Genomic DNA, 17622 nt, shown 5'->3' on the forward strand with positions numbered 1-17622 from the left:
TTTTAAATGTTTTTGATATTTTTGAAAATTTCTTATAATTGAACTACCGGCTGTGCCCCTAGCATCTTTTTTTTCTTCATAAAAGTGGGTAGGTATAAAAAGGGAACAGAAAAATAGACTAAAACCCTGCCAAGGCTTAAATATGATAATGAAATAGCTGAAGACCGTCCCTGAAACTATGTGAAGCTTTAGTTTAAAAAAACGGGAATAGTCCCTTTCGTGGCAACGCTCCTTAAGGGGCGATACGTCGTATTTTCATGATATCTTTTTATAGGTTATTTTACGTTAGGTTAGGTTAAGTCAGGTTAGGTGATTGCCCCGCAGGGTTAGGCAATTGGCCCAGCAGGGTTATAGCCCCCCTTAGGGGCTAAAAATAGGAGAAAAGTTACTTGGAAAAATTAAGGGGCGTTGCCACGGGGACTATACCCAAATAAAACTTGCCACTTATCATAATAGGAAATGCGTTGCGTTCTACCGAATGATTTATTAATATACCAACCTGCCAAAAATGCTGATCTTTTTTAACATGTTGTTATTGCTGTCCCTGGTTATTTTTGTAATTTTTTTCATATTCCACCTCCTTTATCCTATTAAACCTAGGTGCTGGCAGTTGACCTGTTAGTACGAGAATTGACAAGTATACAACAAAGAGCGAAGCCTATCCATAAGCTGAGCATCGATGTACAGCGGCCAAGAGGATCCTTTAATCTGCCATTCTGTGACGGACTTACCCATAGCTACAAGTAAGATAAGCAGCCGTCGTAGTCAGGGATCTAAAAGGGATAAAACAGAGGGATGATTTTACACAAAAATTATCCAATGGGTAGATTAGAATTAATGGTTGAAACGATTGAACACTCAACTTAATGAATCAACTAATAAAAATAAACTATACCTAGTCCCCAAAGTTGTTAAGCCAACAAAATCAAATAAGAAAATATTATTATGAAACTTTGGGGACTTCGGCTCTTCGGGATTAACAAAAGTGGTTTTAATCTTATAATTTTTCATTTTAATGTCCGCTGAAAGCTGTCTACATATAATACGATGCGATAAATAACTATTATATCACCAGAAGTCCAATGATTCTTATGCTAATTTAAATTTAGGAATATCCAGAATGTGATTGCCAAAGTGGAGTCAGGGTCAGGAGCGAAGCATGCTCTTCTAGTCAACTGTCATTTCGATTCTGTTCCTCAGTCACCAGGTAGCAATAACTTTTTTTATAGTTATTTTTATTATAATATCATGAATAAGGTATAGCTAACATGCGAAATAAATCTAAAATAATAATTAGGGTGTAGATAAAAAGGTCGTAAATTCTAGGTATTAAATGTTGACTACCAACTACAGCTGAAAATCACGTTTATGTTTCGTGATTTATTTGATTGACTTAAATTTATTTTACATATACAATACATAGATAACTACAGTAAAATATTGTAGAAATACCGATTTTTAAGGATTAATTAGGATGAATTTTCTAAGTCTTCGCTCTATTATTTTCAAGCGTCACAATTTACAAAGTCATATTTTGTACATTTTGAACAATTTGATAAATCCTTTTTATTATTCAATTATTTTCATTAGTTTAGAATGTATCAAAACAATAACCTAAACATGTAATTCAATTTTAAAAGCCTTTATTTTGATAAATTCCATAAATTAGAAAAAAAATAATTTAAAAATGATTGCTAATTACTTTTCTAAATGAAATTGACAATTAAAATAAGTTTTAGTTTATTTTATTGCCAATAAATTTTCATTATCTGTTTTAAAGTTGGTTGATACAGCCTCACTTTACTGTAACAAATTTTAACTACCTAGGGTTTATATTGCCCCATCTCACTTTAAAGATTGTTAAAAGCGTAGCTTTTCTATCATCAGGATCTGTACGTCTGTAACGGATAGCTCTTGTCGTTTATTTAGGTATCAATGTTAAAATTATTGATTTTAAACTTGGCATCTTTATTCCTGTAGTTGTTTAGAAAGTGTAGCAACTCTATACTCTTTCAGTGTTAATGTCCTTTTGTCCTACCATTTCAGAACTTCGCATTTAGGATTCTTGTCATCCTTGTTAAAAAATAATTGTGTAAGAAGTACTGGATCAACAGATCTATCCAAGTCTATTCTCTTAACTCTACAGTTTCTATAAATATCAAATCTGTAGTCACTGCAGTTAATCTATTTCTTAGATTTTCCAAGTTTATATCGTAGATTATGTTAATACTAGCGGCTTCGCCCCTAGACTTTAGTGGCTTTGCCCCAAGAGGTTTTATCAAACTAATTTTTCGTGTTTTAGATTTTAAAGAAAAAAAATTGAGGGGAGGGATTTTTCATTTTTTGGGGGGGTTAGGGGTGTCCCACCCCACAAGAAAATAGTTATACACCTTCCGGGACCTATGAGAAGCTACCCTGTAAAGGCGGTTAGCGAGATCCTTCGCTACAAACAAACAAACAGACAGACAAACAGACAGACATCGTTCTACTTTGTATTATAGATAAGGCGTACAAAAAGACAACGGAAAATTGTAAAGTCATTATGACAATCTAATCGCTTAACTAAAGAAAAAGCTTCTACTAAGGGGGGGGGGGGAAGTTTTGCCACTTTCGCGTAATCCGTGATTATTAGGCTAGGTATTGATGTGAGACTATAAGTTATTTGGGATAAAAGTTTACTTTTGGATAGTACTTCACGTATATTTAATCATTTTTTGGATAGGTCTCCAGGTTCAGGTGCTGCAGGCTGGAAGGTGGTTTCTGGACAGGTAAAAAAAATTTAAGATTTTGTTTGAAGAGTTAGAGATCAAATTATTAAACAAAATATGCATCTTTATGGGTATTATTGACATACAAGAAGAAAAAATTAAAATCGGCCTCCAGGTTCAGGTGCTGCAGGCCTCCAGGTCAACTCTGGACAGGTAAAAATCAAATTTTTTATTTGAAGAGTTAGAGGTCAACTTACAAAACAGAATATGCATCTTTTTTTATATTATTGACATTTTTGAAGAAAAAATTAAAATCGGCCTCCAGGTTCAGGTGCTGCAGGCCTCCAGGTCAACTCTGGACAGGTAAAAATCAAATTTTTTATTTGAAGAGTTAGAGGTCAACTTACAAAACAGAATATGCATCTTTTTTTATATTATTGACATTTTTGAAAAAAAATTAAAATTAGCCTCCAGGTTCAAGTGCTGCAGGCCTCCAGGTCCACTCTGGACAGGTAAAAAAACAAGTTTTTTATTTGAAGAGTTAGAGGTCAACTTATAAAACAGAATATGCATATTTTAAAAAAATTATTGACATATTTAAAGAAAACATTAAAATAGGCCTCCAGGTTCAGGTGCTGCTGGCCTCCAGGTCCACTCTGGACAGGGAAAAGAAAAAATATTTTTTTTATTTGAAGAGTTAGAGGTCGACTTATAAAACAGAATATGCATCTTTTTTTGTATTATTGACATTTTTGAAGAAAAAATTTAAATCAGCTCCCAGGTTCAGGTGCTGCAGGCCTCCAGGTCCACTCTGGACAGGTAAAAAATCAAATTTATTATTTGAAGAGTTAGAGGACAACTTACAAAACAGAATATGCATCTTTTTTGATGTTTTTGACATATTTGAAGAATAAATTAAAATCGGTCTCCAGGTTCAGGTGCTGCAGACCTTTAGGTCCACTCTGGACATGTAAAAAATAAAATTTTTTATTTAAAGAGTTAGAGGACAACTTATAAAACAGAATATGCATCTTTTTTGATGTTATTGACATATTTGAAGAAAAAATTAAAATCAGCCTAAAGGTTCAGGTGCTGTAGGCCTCTAGGTCCACTCTGGAAAGGTAAAAAATAAAAAAAATTTATTTGAAGAGTTAGAGGTCAACTTATGAAACAGAATATGCTTCTTTTTTTATATTATTGACATATTTGAAGAAAAAATTTAAATCGGACTCCATGTTCAGATCCTGCAGGCCTCCAGGTCCACTCTGGACAGGTATAAATGAAGTCTTTTTATCTGGAAAGTTACAGGTCAACTTATAAAACAAAATATGCATTGTTTTGGATATAATAAATATACTTGAAGATAAAATTAGAATCGGCCTTCAAGTTTAGGTGCTGCAGGCTTACATTTTCAGGTATTTTTTTCTTTTTTCCTGTTTTTAAACATGGTAGGTAGGTATCATACATTTTTACTTTTTTATATGGACAGTGACACTTTTACCTGGATCCTGGTGAACGCTGGTTGTTGCCGGCCAGGTGAATATCTCAAATGGTTATTTTGGAATTTAGAAGAAAGATTTCGAAATAGAATAAGTTTAAAACTTAAAATATAATAATATAGTGAAATTAAAGGACCTGGAGCCTGTCTGGACACACATTTTGAAGCCTTAAATGATTAATTTTACTATATTATCTTATTTTAGCCATTTTTTAAATACATACCTTTCCTCTAAATTCAAAAATTACCTGGATATTTACCTGGCCAATGGCCAACAGCGGTCACTGGGATCCATCAAAAAGTTTTAATGAATATGATAACTACCAGGTTTAAATAAATATAGAATAGAAAAAAAGAAAGGGGGAAATCAAATAAATAGGAAATATACCTGAAAATAGTCTCTAAAGTTCACCTGGAAGCCTGCAGCACCTGAACCTGGACGCCAATTTTATTTTTTTCTTCAAATATACATGTAACATCTAAAAAGATGCTAATGTTGTTTTAAAAACTGACCTCTAACTCTTCAAATAAAAAAATTGATTGTTTTACCTGCCCAGAGTGCACCTGGAGGCCTGCAGCACGTGAACCTGGAGGCCAATTTAAATTTTTTCTTCAAATATGTCAATAATAACAAAAAAATATGCTTATTCTGTTTTATAAGTTGACCTCTAACTCTTCAAATAAAAAATTTGATTTATTACCTGTCCAGAGTAGACCTGGAGGCCTGCAGCACCTGAACCTGGAGGTCGATTTTAATTTTTTCTTCTTATATGTCAATAATATCAAAAAAGATGCATATTCTGTTTTATAAGTTGACCTGTAACTCTTCAAATAAAAAATTTGTTTTTTTACCTGTCCAGAGTGGACCTGGAGGCCTGCAGCACCTAAACCTGGAGGCCGATTTTAATTTTTTCTTTAAATATGTCAATAATATAAAAAAATATACATATTCTGTTTAATAATTTGACCTCTAACTCTTCAAATAAAAAACTTGTTTTTTTACCTGTCCAGAGTGGACTAGAGGCCTGCAGCACTTGAACCTGGAGGCCGATTTTAATTTTTTCTTATGATATTTCAATAATATCCATAAAGATGCATATTCTGTTTAATAAGTTGATCTCTAACTCGTCAAATAAATAAAACTTGTTTTTTTACCTGTCCAGAGTGGACCTGGAGGCCTGCAGCACCTGAACCTGGAGGCCGATTTTAATTATTTCTTCAAATATGCCAATAATATAAAAAAATATGCATATTCTGTTTTATAAGTTGACCTCTAACTCTTCAAATAAAAAACTTGTTTTTTTACCTGTCCAGAGTGGACCTGGAGGCCTGCAGCACTTGAACCTGGAGGCCGATTTTAATTTTTTCTTCTGGTATTTCAATAATATCCATAAAGATGCATATTTTGTTTAATAATTTGATCTCTAACTCTTCAAACAAAAATTTTAATTTTTTTTTACCTGTCCAGAAACCACCTTCCAGCCTGCAGCACCTGAACCTGGAGACCTATCCAAAAAATGATTAAATATACGTGAAGTACTACCCAAAAGTAAACTTTTATCCCAAATAACCTATAGTCTCACATCAATACCTAGCCTAATAATCACGGATTACGCGAAAGTGGCAAAACTTCCCCCCCCCTTGTAAGCAGGGAATGGGATAAAAATTTATGTTTATAAAATAAAAAGGTAAAAATCACAAAAATTGCATGTTGTTTTACTAGTTTACCTTCAAATATCAAAATACTAGATTGTAGTATGGCTTCGAAAACGAACAGTATCCGCTGGATTATAACCGATTTTAAGCTATATTGAAAAATCGTGTATGGCTTCGTATTACAGATAATTTTCCACGAAAATTAAAATAAAAAAAATAAATCCAATTTTTCATTTTGATATCCGCGGAAAGCTGTCTATAATACGATTCTAAAAATAACTATTTCAGGGGATATATCCCTTTCTTTGATCCTTTGCAACAAATTGTACGTGTTTTCTCACGACCCAAACCATTAAGTTTCTGAAATTGGGGGGACGTGCGCACAAACAAATTTTATCCAATTGTCCCATTTATTTTGTTTGAACCGTGATTAAAGCCCCCTTTCTGTTACAACATTTACATCCTATATTATTAAGTAGTAAGCCTTTTTTATGCAGCTAAGGCTCTCGCTAACCGCTGAACTGGTATGGTTCCCCTTTACAGTGAAGCTTCTTATATGTCCTGAGATGGTTTTAGGCTATTTTTTAAACTTTAATTTCATTCTTTTTGAGTTTTGAACAGACTTTACTTTTCCAGTATTGTATAGAAACCGATTAATATCCGATGGATTATAACCGGTTCTCAGCCATACTAAAAAAATGTATAGCATCGAATTACAGACAATTTGGTTGATGCGGAATGCTGTGTATAATACGATGCGATAAATTACTACTATAGAATTCCTTTTTGCTTTAGTTATCCAGTGTAGAATTATCTTTAGCCAATTGACAAATGGAGCGTATAGGATATTATTATTGTTTATTTGTTCTTGAGAATCTTTGTATTTACTATACGCGCGTAATTGTCATTGCTAGGCGCACCAACTAGGCTACGCACAATTTATAGTGTTCATACAATCATACCAATATGATTTTAGCCAGAGACAGGAAATTTTATTTGTTGCAAATTTGCAAATAAAACACTAGTAGATACACCCCTAACATCTAGGTGCTCTGCATTTAAAGGAAGAAGAAAATAAACTAAAACCAACCCAAAATGAAATAGCCAAAAACCTTCACGGGCCCAAAGTGAAGCTTTCCTGAAAAGGAGAACTCATTATGTTCAGTATTTACCGATATATTAAACTTTAGACTAAAAAACTTCACACTTCATACGAAAGGATATTTTTTTGTAATTTTGATTGAACACCGTAGTGGCGCCTACTTTAATCTTAATTGAGGTCCCAACTTTAAATGATGCCCCATAGAGTTGCAATAATAAGTCCACAACAAACCTTAGTTAATTTCCTACGAATAATAAATAAGAATCATAATATCATTACCATTGTTATAAGCCCGGACTTTCGGTCCCTCGCAGCTAACAAAACTGAAATCAATCTTATATTTTTTCATTCTAATATCCGCGGAAAGCTGTCTTTCAAACGATGCGATAAATAACTAGTCTAGTCTTTTTTTCGTCTGGCGATATTAATGCCACACCGGCCAATAAACGGCGCAGGGTAATTGTTATGACACTCTAAATACAAACGCCCTTTCAATTTCATTATAAATCTTTCCCACTTTCCCCCCAATTCTGCATCTTTATCTTCTTTTTTTGTCTTTATTCTTTTTTGTTTGATTTTATTTCGTTATTTTCTTCTTATTATATATAATTTTTGACTTGGTTTTAAGAATCTATCATAAAGACAACCAATACTCGACAAAAGGGTTATATTATTTCAATAATGAAATTTCATTAGAAGCTAGCTAAGCAATTTGGTTAAAGCAAAGGATCTAAAGGGATAAGCAATGGATGATAATGGTTGTAACTCCCCAATGATATTGTATATTAAAACTATTGGCTGAAACGTTTAGACACTCAACTTAATAAAAACACTATTCACTGAAGTCCCCAAAGTTATTGAGCCAACGAGTAAGAAAGATTAATTTATCATAATCTTGTATCATTAGAATAAACGTTGAATCTGATTGCAAAAACAAATAAAAGAATAAAATGAATGAATCCGGTGTTTTAGAATAAGGGTATCAAAATTGTTGGGAGGGGGGGGGGGGAAGGATGTCACTTGATCATTTCATTCATACGAGGAGAGAGACCATTTATCTGAAAATAAATTAAACTTCTTTTTTTAACTAATACAATTTTTTCAATGAAACAAAAAATATATGCCAGATAAATATTGGAATGTAAATTAATTGCAATGGTATCCAAAGTTTTAAAACCACAGTAGGCCTTTTGTTGGCTTAAAAACTTTGGATACTTTTATTGAATTTGATTGGTTGGTCCAAACATTTCAACCAATGATTTAAATCTAAGAAGTTGAAATTTTGTTTAGCATCATTGTGAATGTTTATCAATTTATCTCCCTTTAGATGCCTTTATTTATGCCATCTGGTTAAGTATACCAACCCACTATCCTTATATTTCCAAAGTATATATGACCCTGTCCCTAGGCTTAAGTGGTTGAGGGGATAAGAACAATGAAGTTGACATCAGGGATCTAAAGGGATAAGACAATGGCCAATAAATTGATGTACATCCCCAACGGTAATACACAAAATTACGCCGTCTGTAGATTACAATTAGTGGTTGAAACGTTTGGACACTCAACTTAATTAACCAACAAATCTAAGTTTTATTGAAGTCCTTAAAGTTGTTTAGCCAATGAATAAGAAAATTTTATCATAAAACTTTGGGGACTAGTGTAAGGAAAACAACCCATTGTCCCCTCTCTCCCTGAGTTGACATTGGGGTAGTTGGTAGAGGTTAAGAGAAAAGGTGAGAAAGGGGTCATGTCAATTTAAGATGTTTTCTAAAGAAATTTAATTTATATCAGTGTTACATTAGGGTTTTATTGCAAAATTGATAGAAAGTATGCTGTAATTTTGTAGTTAAAATCGTTGCTAAAACCATTATTTTTATGTGATGTCATTACTTTTGTTTACTTTGACTTTATTCAGTTTTAAGTTGACTTTCATTGTGCAAAGTTGTTGCATTAGAAATTTAGAAATTTTACGTTTTCTAAATTAAGGAGGGGAAAGACAATGGCAAGTGATATTTTTTTAATTGAACATGAACAAATTATATGTATATCTATAATACAAAGTAGAATGATGTCTGTCTGTTTGTTTGTAGCGAAGGATCTCGCTAACCGCTGAACCGATCGGGTTCTCCTTTACAGGGTAGCTTCTCATAGGTCCCGAGAAGGTTTATAACTATTTTGGGGGAGGGTATCACCACCCTCCCAAGAGAAATGACAAAAAAAATCGAAAAAATTTTAAATACAGGAGACTTCAACGTACAATAAAGAGGTATCGTACGTAAAGAATTATCGTAGAGACTTTAACAAACAAAAACATTTAAAGTGCCACTCGAGGCCTCTAGGGGCGTAGCCGCTAGTATGTATATATATATATGATAAAGGAAGAAAAGAATTATTTTCTTATTTCGTATAAAGTTTTCTCTGCTATTGAACAATAAAGTTGATACTCTAATCTATACAGATAGGGAGAATATAATGGAGTATAAATTACACTGGTTACCATAGTTTTACAACCACGTTATCTTAGTTATCAAAATCTTTGGTTACTTTTGATAACTATTAGTTCATTAGTAGTTTCAAAACTTTTCAATTAATGATTGTAATCATCAGAAGTGATAATTTTGTTCCTCATTATTGGGAATGTGCATTTGTCTTATCCCTTCAGGGTCCCTTAATTACATAATACAGAATTTGTGGATTTTTTTATGACTTAAGATTACACCTAATTACATCTTAAAACCTTTATCTACTTGTTTTTTCATTGAGACACAAGTTAAAGCATTTCTATGGCTTATTTGGCTTATCATTTGAGATGTATTAAATTACATTAAGTACATACATGCATACTAATTTTATCATCATTGGAATTATTGCTAAAACACAATTTACTAACAAGTTAATTAAAATATAAACATTTTAAAATGGCAAGAATGCGCTTAAAGAAAGTCAGTATCTACGTAGTCCATTAACGTCAGTTTTTATGAGATCTATGTCTACAATTTTCTAACTGAATTTTTCCTTGCTCCTGCTATTCAAGTCATTAAACAATATCCAAATATTTCATACAACAGACTTTTCTTATGCTTATTTACTAGAATTGTCATTTTGTAAACTCAATTAGGTACTTAAGTGGCAATAGAAATTAAAAAAATTAAATATACTAATTTTATATGAAATCATATTACACTTGAGATAAAGAAAATATTTTAGTAAATAGAATGTTGCCAATTTAATAAACTTTATGATGACGGAAGCCTTATACAAGCTTTTTCTACTCATGTTTTCTCAGGAGCAAAGCCACTCTTAAATCAGCTTTAATTGAGATGTCTGAAAAACTAGTTTTTTTAATTATTCTCATTTGGCTGATTTTTTGGCTCTTTTGATTTTTTCTTAAACGACCGATAGTGATTTCGCTCTTCAACATATTCTTCTTAAAAATATCCTTTGTGGCTTTGCCCAAAGCATCTATCTAGGGGCACTGCATTTGAATAGTAAAATAAGGACACAAAATAAATAAAATACACTTAAACTATCCTGGGATTTTAGTGAAGCTTCCCTAAAATGTAGATATTAGTCGGTTCATTAGTGTTGAAAGGGAGGGGGCGGTTGTGACACTTTTTAAAACCAAAACTACAGGAATTCAACTTAAAAAAGAGCTACAGCACTGAAATTTGGAATGACAGTTGCTTTAAAGAGGTACAATGTGGAACTGTGAAGAAAAGTTGGCGAAACCGCCGTTTCTTCACAATTGTACCTCTTTAAAGCAACTGCCATACCAAATTTCAGTGCTGTAACTCTTTTTAGTTGAGTTCCTTTGACTTATAGTTTTGGTTTCAAAAAGTGTCACAACCGCCTCCCCCCTTTTAAGCTACAGGCAAATACACTTTATTACTTTATGTGATAGGATTGAGAAATTATGAGTTAATATTTTTCAGCTATTTTTATTAAAATAAACATAAAATATGTCTGTTGGTGTCTTTTTGAATGATGCTCTCCTTGTTATTAACTTGAGTGAAATATTGAATATTGTTAGTTTTACATTTTACTAAAAAAAACGAAAATTCGTATTAGTTAAAAACTTAAAATTGTGAGAATTAGTGACTTTGAAAGTTTTTTTTCTTACAACCTGCCATTGTTCAATACTATATCTCAATGTAATTTGTAAATTGTAGATCATTTTAGCCGTTAAGGAGATCATAGTGGACATTTAGACCGATGTAAAAAAACAAGGGGGGAGGGGTCAGATCTGACAATTTTGCGTAAACAGGGTGCATAGGCTTTGTCTTATGAGTGAGAGGATAGGTTATTAAAGAAAAAAGTTTACTTCTCGGGTGTATTTTTCTTATATTTAAAAAAAAATTTGGACTTAGCCTCCATGTTCAGGTGATGCAGGCCTCCAGGTTGTCTCTGGATAGGTAAAAAAAAATTTTTTTTTACATTTTTACCTGTCCAGAGACAACCTGGAGGCCTGCAGCACCTGAAACTGGGGGCCAAATCCAAAAAATTTTTAATATAAGAAAAATACACCCCAAAAGTAAAAACTTTTTCTTTAATAACCTAACCTCTCACTCCTAAGACAAAGCCTGTGCACCCTGTTTACGCAAAAGTGTCAGATCCGACCCCCCCCCCTTGATAAAAAACTTTACTACTTTATGTAAAAGGAAAATGAATGGGTAGAAAATTGCGCTTATTAACTCTGCTTTTATACTTAGTCTTTAACCATTTTAAAGCATTCATAGAAACCTTAAAGAAATATTGCTATTAAGTTTAACTAACTATAAAAACGAGTACTTTATAGAGTTATTAGTATATCTAGTTTGTGTTGATAATATAAATGCATGCACGTCCTTATCTGACTATACCTATACAATTTCAACAAGTAACAAATAATTCACTGATTAATTTCGTAAAATACTTTTGCATCAGACCTTAAGAAACACAAAATTAAATGTGAAGTAAAAAAGGGGAAATTAAGTTTATGAATCTAAAATTAAAATAAATTATAAATCTAACCCTATGGGATTCCAACCCCAAACTGGATCAAATCTATTAGCTCCCTAACCTAACCTAAACATAGTCAAACCAGTTTTTATAATGGTGCAATTTCATATTCACTAATAAAAGTTGCATTTTGCGACATTACACTTTGAGAGATGCTTCGCATCCCCAAAGCAAACAGTAGTTTAAGTTTAAAAATTCCTGTCAGTCATTCTTTTATAGATATAGTGGTTGTTTTCTCTCTCACCTTATATTGAGATTTTAAAAAGAGAAATCTTAGGAAAATAATAGAGTTAGAAACAGGGCTCGGCAGTAGTATTTTCTACTGCATTAGATCATACTTTTATTTTAAGTAGCAAAAACACAACATGTAATATTTATGAAGTTAATATTTATTGAATTTAGAGCTAACGCGTCAAAACTTTGCGGCTGACATCTGTTAAGTGTTTTAACTTAAATTGTTGATATTTGATAATAATAGTTTAAAAAGATAAAAGAAAAATAAAGTGACATAACCTATGCCGTAAAATTAAGTATATATTCTAAACAAATACATTTTTCGCCTATTCTCATATAAACATGTACTACAAAGCCCAATTGAAATCCTGGACTTATTCTATACCATTGAAATATCATCATTTATCTTTATTTCTCATTGATTTGATTAATCAAACGCTTTACAAACTTTGAAAAATGAGAAGTTGAAAAAATCCAAGTTTTGTATTCAGAGAGCTTTTTTTAGTAGGCTATGACGATTCTAAATCTTTTATACACATTGTATTTGGTGTCTAGATCTTGTTTTCCTCCTTTATTCATTTACTAGCGAATACGCCCCTAGAGGCCTCTAGGGACATGTAAAATTTTTTCTCTTCAATCTATTTTTAAAATCAGCGATCTACCAAAAATATTTTTTTTGCCTCTAGATTGTGTTGGTTATGTTTTTAGCTAATTGCAAAAATGACCGCAGGGGCGGCGTTTTTTTTATTTTTATTGATTTCTCTGGGGAGGGTGGTGGTACCCATCCCAAAATAGTTAAAAATCTTCTCTGGTCCTATGAGAAGTACCATATTGGGCGTCGTAGCTCAGTGGTAACGCACTGAGTTACGGTGGTGAGAGTTCGAGTTCAAGTCTCCATGTGGCGACTCAAATTTCTCAGTCGCAGTTCATTCACGCAACTTCCCCTTGGTTGTGTAAGAAGGGTGATAATTGGGTAGTTTGGATACTCAATAGTCAAGTACATAATGTCAGTGCAACCCTTACCCAAGCTCCTCTGTGGAGAGCGTCATTCATTACGGTGACTTAATTTGGGACACCTGCCATACTTGGCGAGGGTGAGGTAATAAAGAATAGGTCCCTTGAGACAGCGGGTCAAGTACTTGTACTGATGCTAGCATTCAAAAGTGTCTCGTCCAACTCCATGACTACTTAGGTCCAAACTATGGCTACACACACACCATATCGGTTCAACAGTTAGCGAGATCCTTCGGTACAAACAGACAAACATACACACAGACAAACAAACAAAAAAACATAGTCAGGCATCATACAAAATATTAATATTAAAAGCTATAAAATTACATGAGAGAGGTTTCGTGATTTTCTCTCTCCAAAAATGTATTATTGATTCCACCAAATGTTCTTTAACTCTCCTTGTCCGTAATTTTACCTGTGATTTCATTTTTGCTTCTTTATTAATGGATGTTGTCATCTTTGGTCCTTGTCACATCTATAAAAATTTTATATTATAAAAGGAACATTTGCATGTACACACGTGTACATTCTTTCTTTTTAAATTAAAAGAAGAGAGATTTTATGACTTGCTTTTTTATTGACAAAATTCAAAACTATTGTATAAAAGATATATTAGAATAAAAAATTTCTTTTTTTATTTAGAAAATTTTTATATTATGAAAGGAGCATTTGCAAGTACGCATGCATATAACAATAAAGAGCAAGAATTTTTTATTCCAGTATTACTTTGAAACTGATTGATATTCGCTGGATTAGAACCGTTTCTCGCCTTGGGGCTAACAAAACTGGTTATAATCTTAAAACTTTTCATTTTAATATCCGTGAAAGCTGTTTTACTATGCCCTGCATACTCAACACTTCTTCAAAGTTTCTTTTTGCCTTTTTTTCTTTGCTCAACTTTTAAAAATCTTAGTTGACATTCAAGATTAAGAGTAATTTTTCCTTCGTGTGTGTTTATTTATTATTCATTATTCAAAGCAAAAGTTTTAAATTTTTGTAACTGACAGAATTTTCTGAGTTCTTAAAATTTTCTGTGTTAATATACTTAAATATAAAACTACAAAATAGAAAGTAAGGATTGTTGTAAAAAATGTGTTTAAGTTATTACCTACTTAGTAACAGAAAAGTTCCTAGGTAACTTTTAATGAAATTACCTTGATATATTTACTTTTTTATGGAAAAATATTGGTCATAATGTAATTAGCTCCACAATTTTGCCAGACTTAATTAATCCACATCAAAAGATTTATTAGAAATGCATTTTGTTCACATTGTGTAACATTTGAAAAATTTAAACAAGAATATTTGTGACTCAAAAGAATACAGCTGTAGCAATTTCATTATATTTAGAAATATATTTATTTATCAACTTACTAAATCAACATTCAAAGTATATAATAATTTTGTTTGACGTGTCTTGTCATTTTTCAATTTGTTCAAATGTACAGGACCTAACCATAATGTATCTGCGGCTTTAATCCAAATTATGTATTAAAATACCTAGTAATAAAATGCACAAAATTCAGATTATAAATTATTGTAATTAAAAATATTAGATTAGGTAATTTTGAAATTTTAAGTAAAATCTGTCAAAAAAATATTTGATACGGGGTGACATTCTGGAGAAATCGAATGCATTATTGATTATCCAGATTTCTATTGTATTTATGGATTCTGATTATTGGATTATAAATATACACTTTATTATTTTTTTGCATATTATGTTTTATATGTGGAAACTTTACGTATGTACTTTCTTGAGATCTTAATAATCAAAATTTTTCAGGTGCCAGTGATGATGCTGTATCATGTGCAATTATGCTGGAGGTCCTGGAGATTATTACTCAATCTGACAAGCAGTTCAGGTACATAGTTTGTGTGTGTGTGTGTGTGTGTGTGTGTGTAGGTGTGAGTGTGTGAGTATCATGTGCAATCATGCTGGAGGTCCTGGAGATTATCACTCAATCTGACAAGCAGTTCAGGTACATAGTTTAAGAAAAGGAACTACTTTATAACTCACTTGATCGGAACGTCCGTAACGCGGAAAACGGCGGTTTACCGGTAAACTGTCCCAACGCCGTTTTTATTAAAGATGCCAAAACTTGGGTAATTGTTGACTCAACCAAAAAGATTTTACTCAATTATCTCTAAAACTAAGGGAGTAGCACCCAAAATAAAATTGCTGGTATGTCTTGTCAAGGGACGCCACATTTCCTTACACTCTTGATCATCTTCTTTAACTGCCAAGATTGTATTCTAATAGCTTAACTTTAAAACAGTTCACCTAACATAATGGCATTGCTTCAGTGCTTAATACATTCTGAGAAATAGTTTTTTTTTAGGCATAACTTGATATTTCTGTTCAACGGGGCGGAAGAAAATATGTTACCCGCTGCTCATGGTTTCATCACACAACACGTGTGGGCGGATCAAATTAGAGCCTTCATCAACCTTGAGGTAGGCGTGGCAAGAAGTACCCAAAGTTTTACTATAACATTTTCTTATTCGTTGGCCTAACAACTTTGGGGAGTTGAGTGATGATTGGTTGATTTATTAAGTTAAGTGTTCAAACGTGTCATCCACTATTATTAATCTACAGAAGGGGTAATTTTGTGTATTAGCATTCGGAATGTACACGATCAATTTATCAGCTTTTTTCTTATCCCTTCCCTTTAGATCCCTGTGTTTATATAATGATTATTAAGGCATGTGGAAGTGGTGGACGAGAGCTGGTGTTCCAGACAGGTCCTGGACATCCATGGCTGGTGGCAGCTTACGCAGAGGTATGTGTGTGTGTTTGTGTGTGTTCCAGACAGGACCTGGACATCCATGGCTGGTGGCAGCTTATGCAGAGGTTTGTGTGTGTGTGTGTGTGTGTGTTTGTGTGTGCGTGTGTTCCAGACAGGACCTGGACATCCATGGCTGGTGGCAGCTTATGCAGAGGTATGTGTTTGTGTGTGTTCCAAACAGGACCTGGACATCCATGGCTGGTGGCAGCTTACGCAGAGGTATGTGTGTGGGCGTTTGTGTGTGTGTGTTCCAGACAGGACCTGGACATTCATGGCTAGTGGCAGCTTATTTAGAGATAGCGTTTTCTGAGTATAGTCGTATAAATCAAATTAATAATAGTCTGAAACAAATTTTTTATGACCATCTAATAATTTCTTTCTTTATAAAAATATTTTTACATCCTAAACATATGTTAAGCTTTTAATTGGTTAACAATAGGTGAATTCATTTTTCAAACAACAAAGTAAAGGTTTTATATCAAACCATCTATATAAAGCTAACCTAAAAAGAACAATCTTCTAGGACCCTCCTGTTTTGGTTTTGTGTGTGTGTGAACATAGTTTCTTAGTGTTTGGACCTAAGTAATGTCCTGGAGTAGGACGATTGAGACAATTTTGTATAGCCACTAGAGCCAGCTCAAGCTCCACGTTCAAGTACAATATGGCTTAAAAAAAAAATTATATACTATAATATAGAAAAGTACCATTAACATATGTTTAAGCTAACTTTAGTGACTTTCTTTTTATTTAGGTTGCTCCACATCCCTTTGCAAGTGTTATTGGACAAGAACTATTCCAGAGTGGCGTCATTCCTGCTGATACAGATTTCAGGTTGGACAGGTTTTAGTAGTATAGTTACTCTATTATTTATTTTATCCGTCTGTCCGTAATTGGAAGTTATGATTTTCCTGACTGCAATTTAATATAGACTTCGTGAAGATGCCCCTTACCAAAGACCATGCAGTAAAAACACAACTTGCTAAGTATGCTTTAAATTACTAAAATATTTTTTTATGAAGGTCTCATGACTTTTTTCTCTATGATACATCGCATATTAAATCTCTTTGATTTTAATTTATTTTTTAATCATAATACAACGGAAAACACCTGCTCTTAAACTCACTTTTCTGTTTATCTAATGTATATCCGTGATTTTTTGTGCTTCCCTCTTTTTATTTTGAATTATTTATAGCTTCATTTTTTTCATTTCTTAGTCAAAGTTTAAATAATTTAGTATTATACCTTGAGAATGTATTTTTAAAAGCGAAGCTTTTCTATAATTAGGGTCGGTCCGTCCGTCCGTACGTCCGTACGTCCGTACGTCCGTCCGTACGTCCGTAACGGATAGCTTTTTTCGTTAATTTAGGCATGTTAGAATTGTCCTATCGATTTCAAATTTTGTATGGTGATTCCTTTAATAGTTAGGTACGATTTAGAAAGCGTAGCAACTCTATAATCATCACCAAAATGTCCGTACGTCCATTTTAAACATGTTGATTTTTTTACTTTTTTAACAACAAATTTTTAAGTGATCTAATCATCCGATTGATCTGATTTTTGGTATATTGATTCCTAGGACAACAAAGTATAATGTAATAAGCGAAGCAACTCTATAATCAAGTC

At 32.8% G+C, this 17622-nt stretch overlaps 1 protein-coding gene across 9 annotated transcripts in view; it reads left to right on the top strand.

Annotated features, from left to right (window-relative positions):
- LOC145321689 (endoplasmic reticulum metallopeptidase 1-like) overlaps window positions 1–17622 on the top strand; it is a 47104-nt gene that overhangs the window by 1817 nt on the left and 27665 nt on the right. For 5 of the 9 annotated variants that reach the window (XM_080163215.1, XM_080163219.1, XM_080163217.1 and 2 more), the window contains exons 6-12: window positions 601–743; window positions 1110–1207; window positions 14997–15075; window positions 15553–15667; window positions 15916–15955; window positions 16027–16064; window positions 16751–16830. In XM_080163215.1, the coding sequence (XP_080019341.1) occupies window positions 601–743; window positions 1110–1207; window positions 14997–15075; window positions 15553–15667; window positions 15916–15955; window positions 16027–16064; window positions 16751–16830 (593 nt within the window). Of the gene's footprint in view, window positions 1–600; window positions 744–1109; window positions 1208–14996; window positions 15076–15154; window positions 15193–15552; window positions 15668–15915; window positions 15994–16026; window positions 16065–16115; window positions 16154–16750; window positions 16831–17622 lie in introns of all 9 variants that reach the window. The other 4 variants (XM_080163213.1, XM_080163223.1, XM_080163221.1 and 1 more) reach the window with 3 other exon arrangements.

This window comes from Acartia tonsa, chromosome 6 (assembly GCF_053477335.1).
Source record: "Acartia tonsa isolate MP-2025a chromosome 6, ASM5347733v1, whole genome shotgun sequence".
Classification (NCBI taxonomy): Eukaryota; Metazoa; Arthropoda; class Copepoda; order Calanoida; family Acartiidae; genus Acartia; species Acartia tonsa.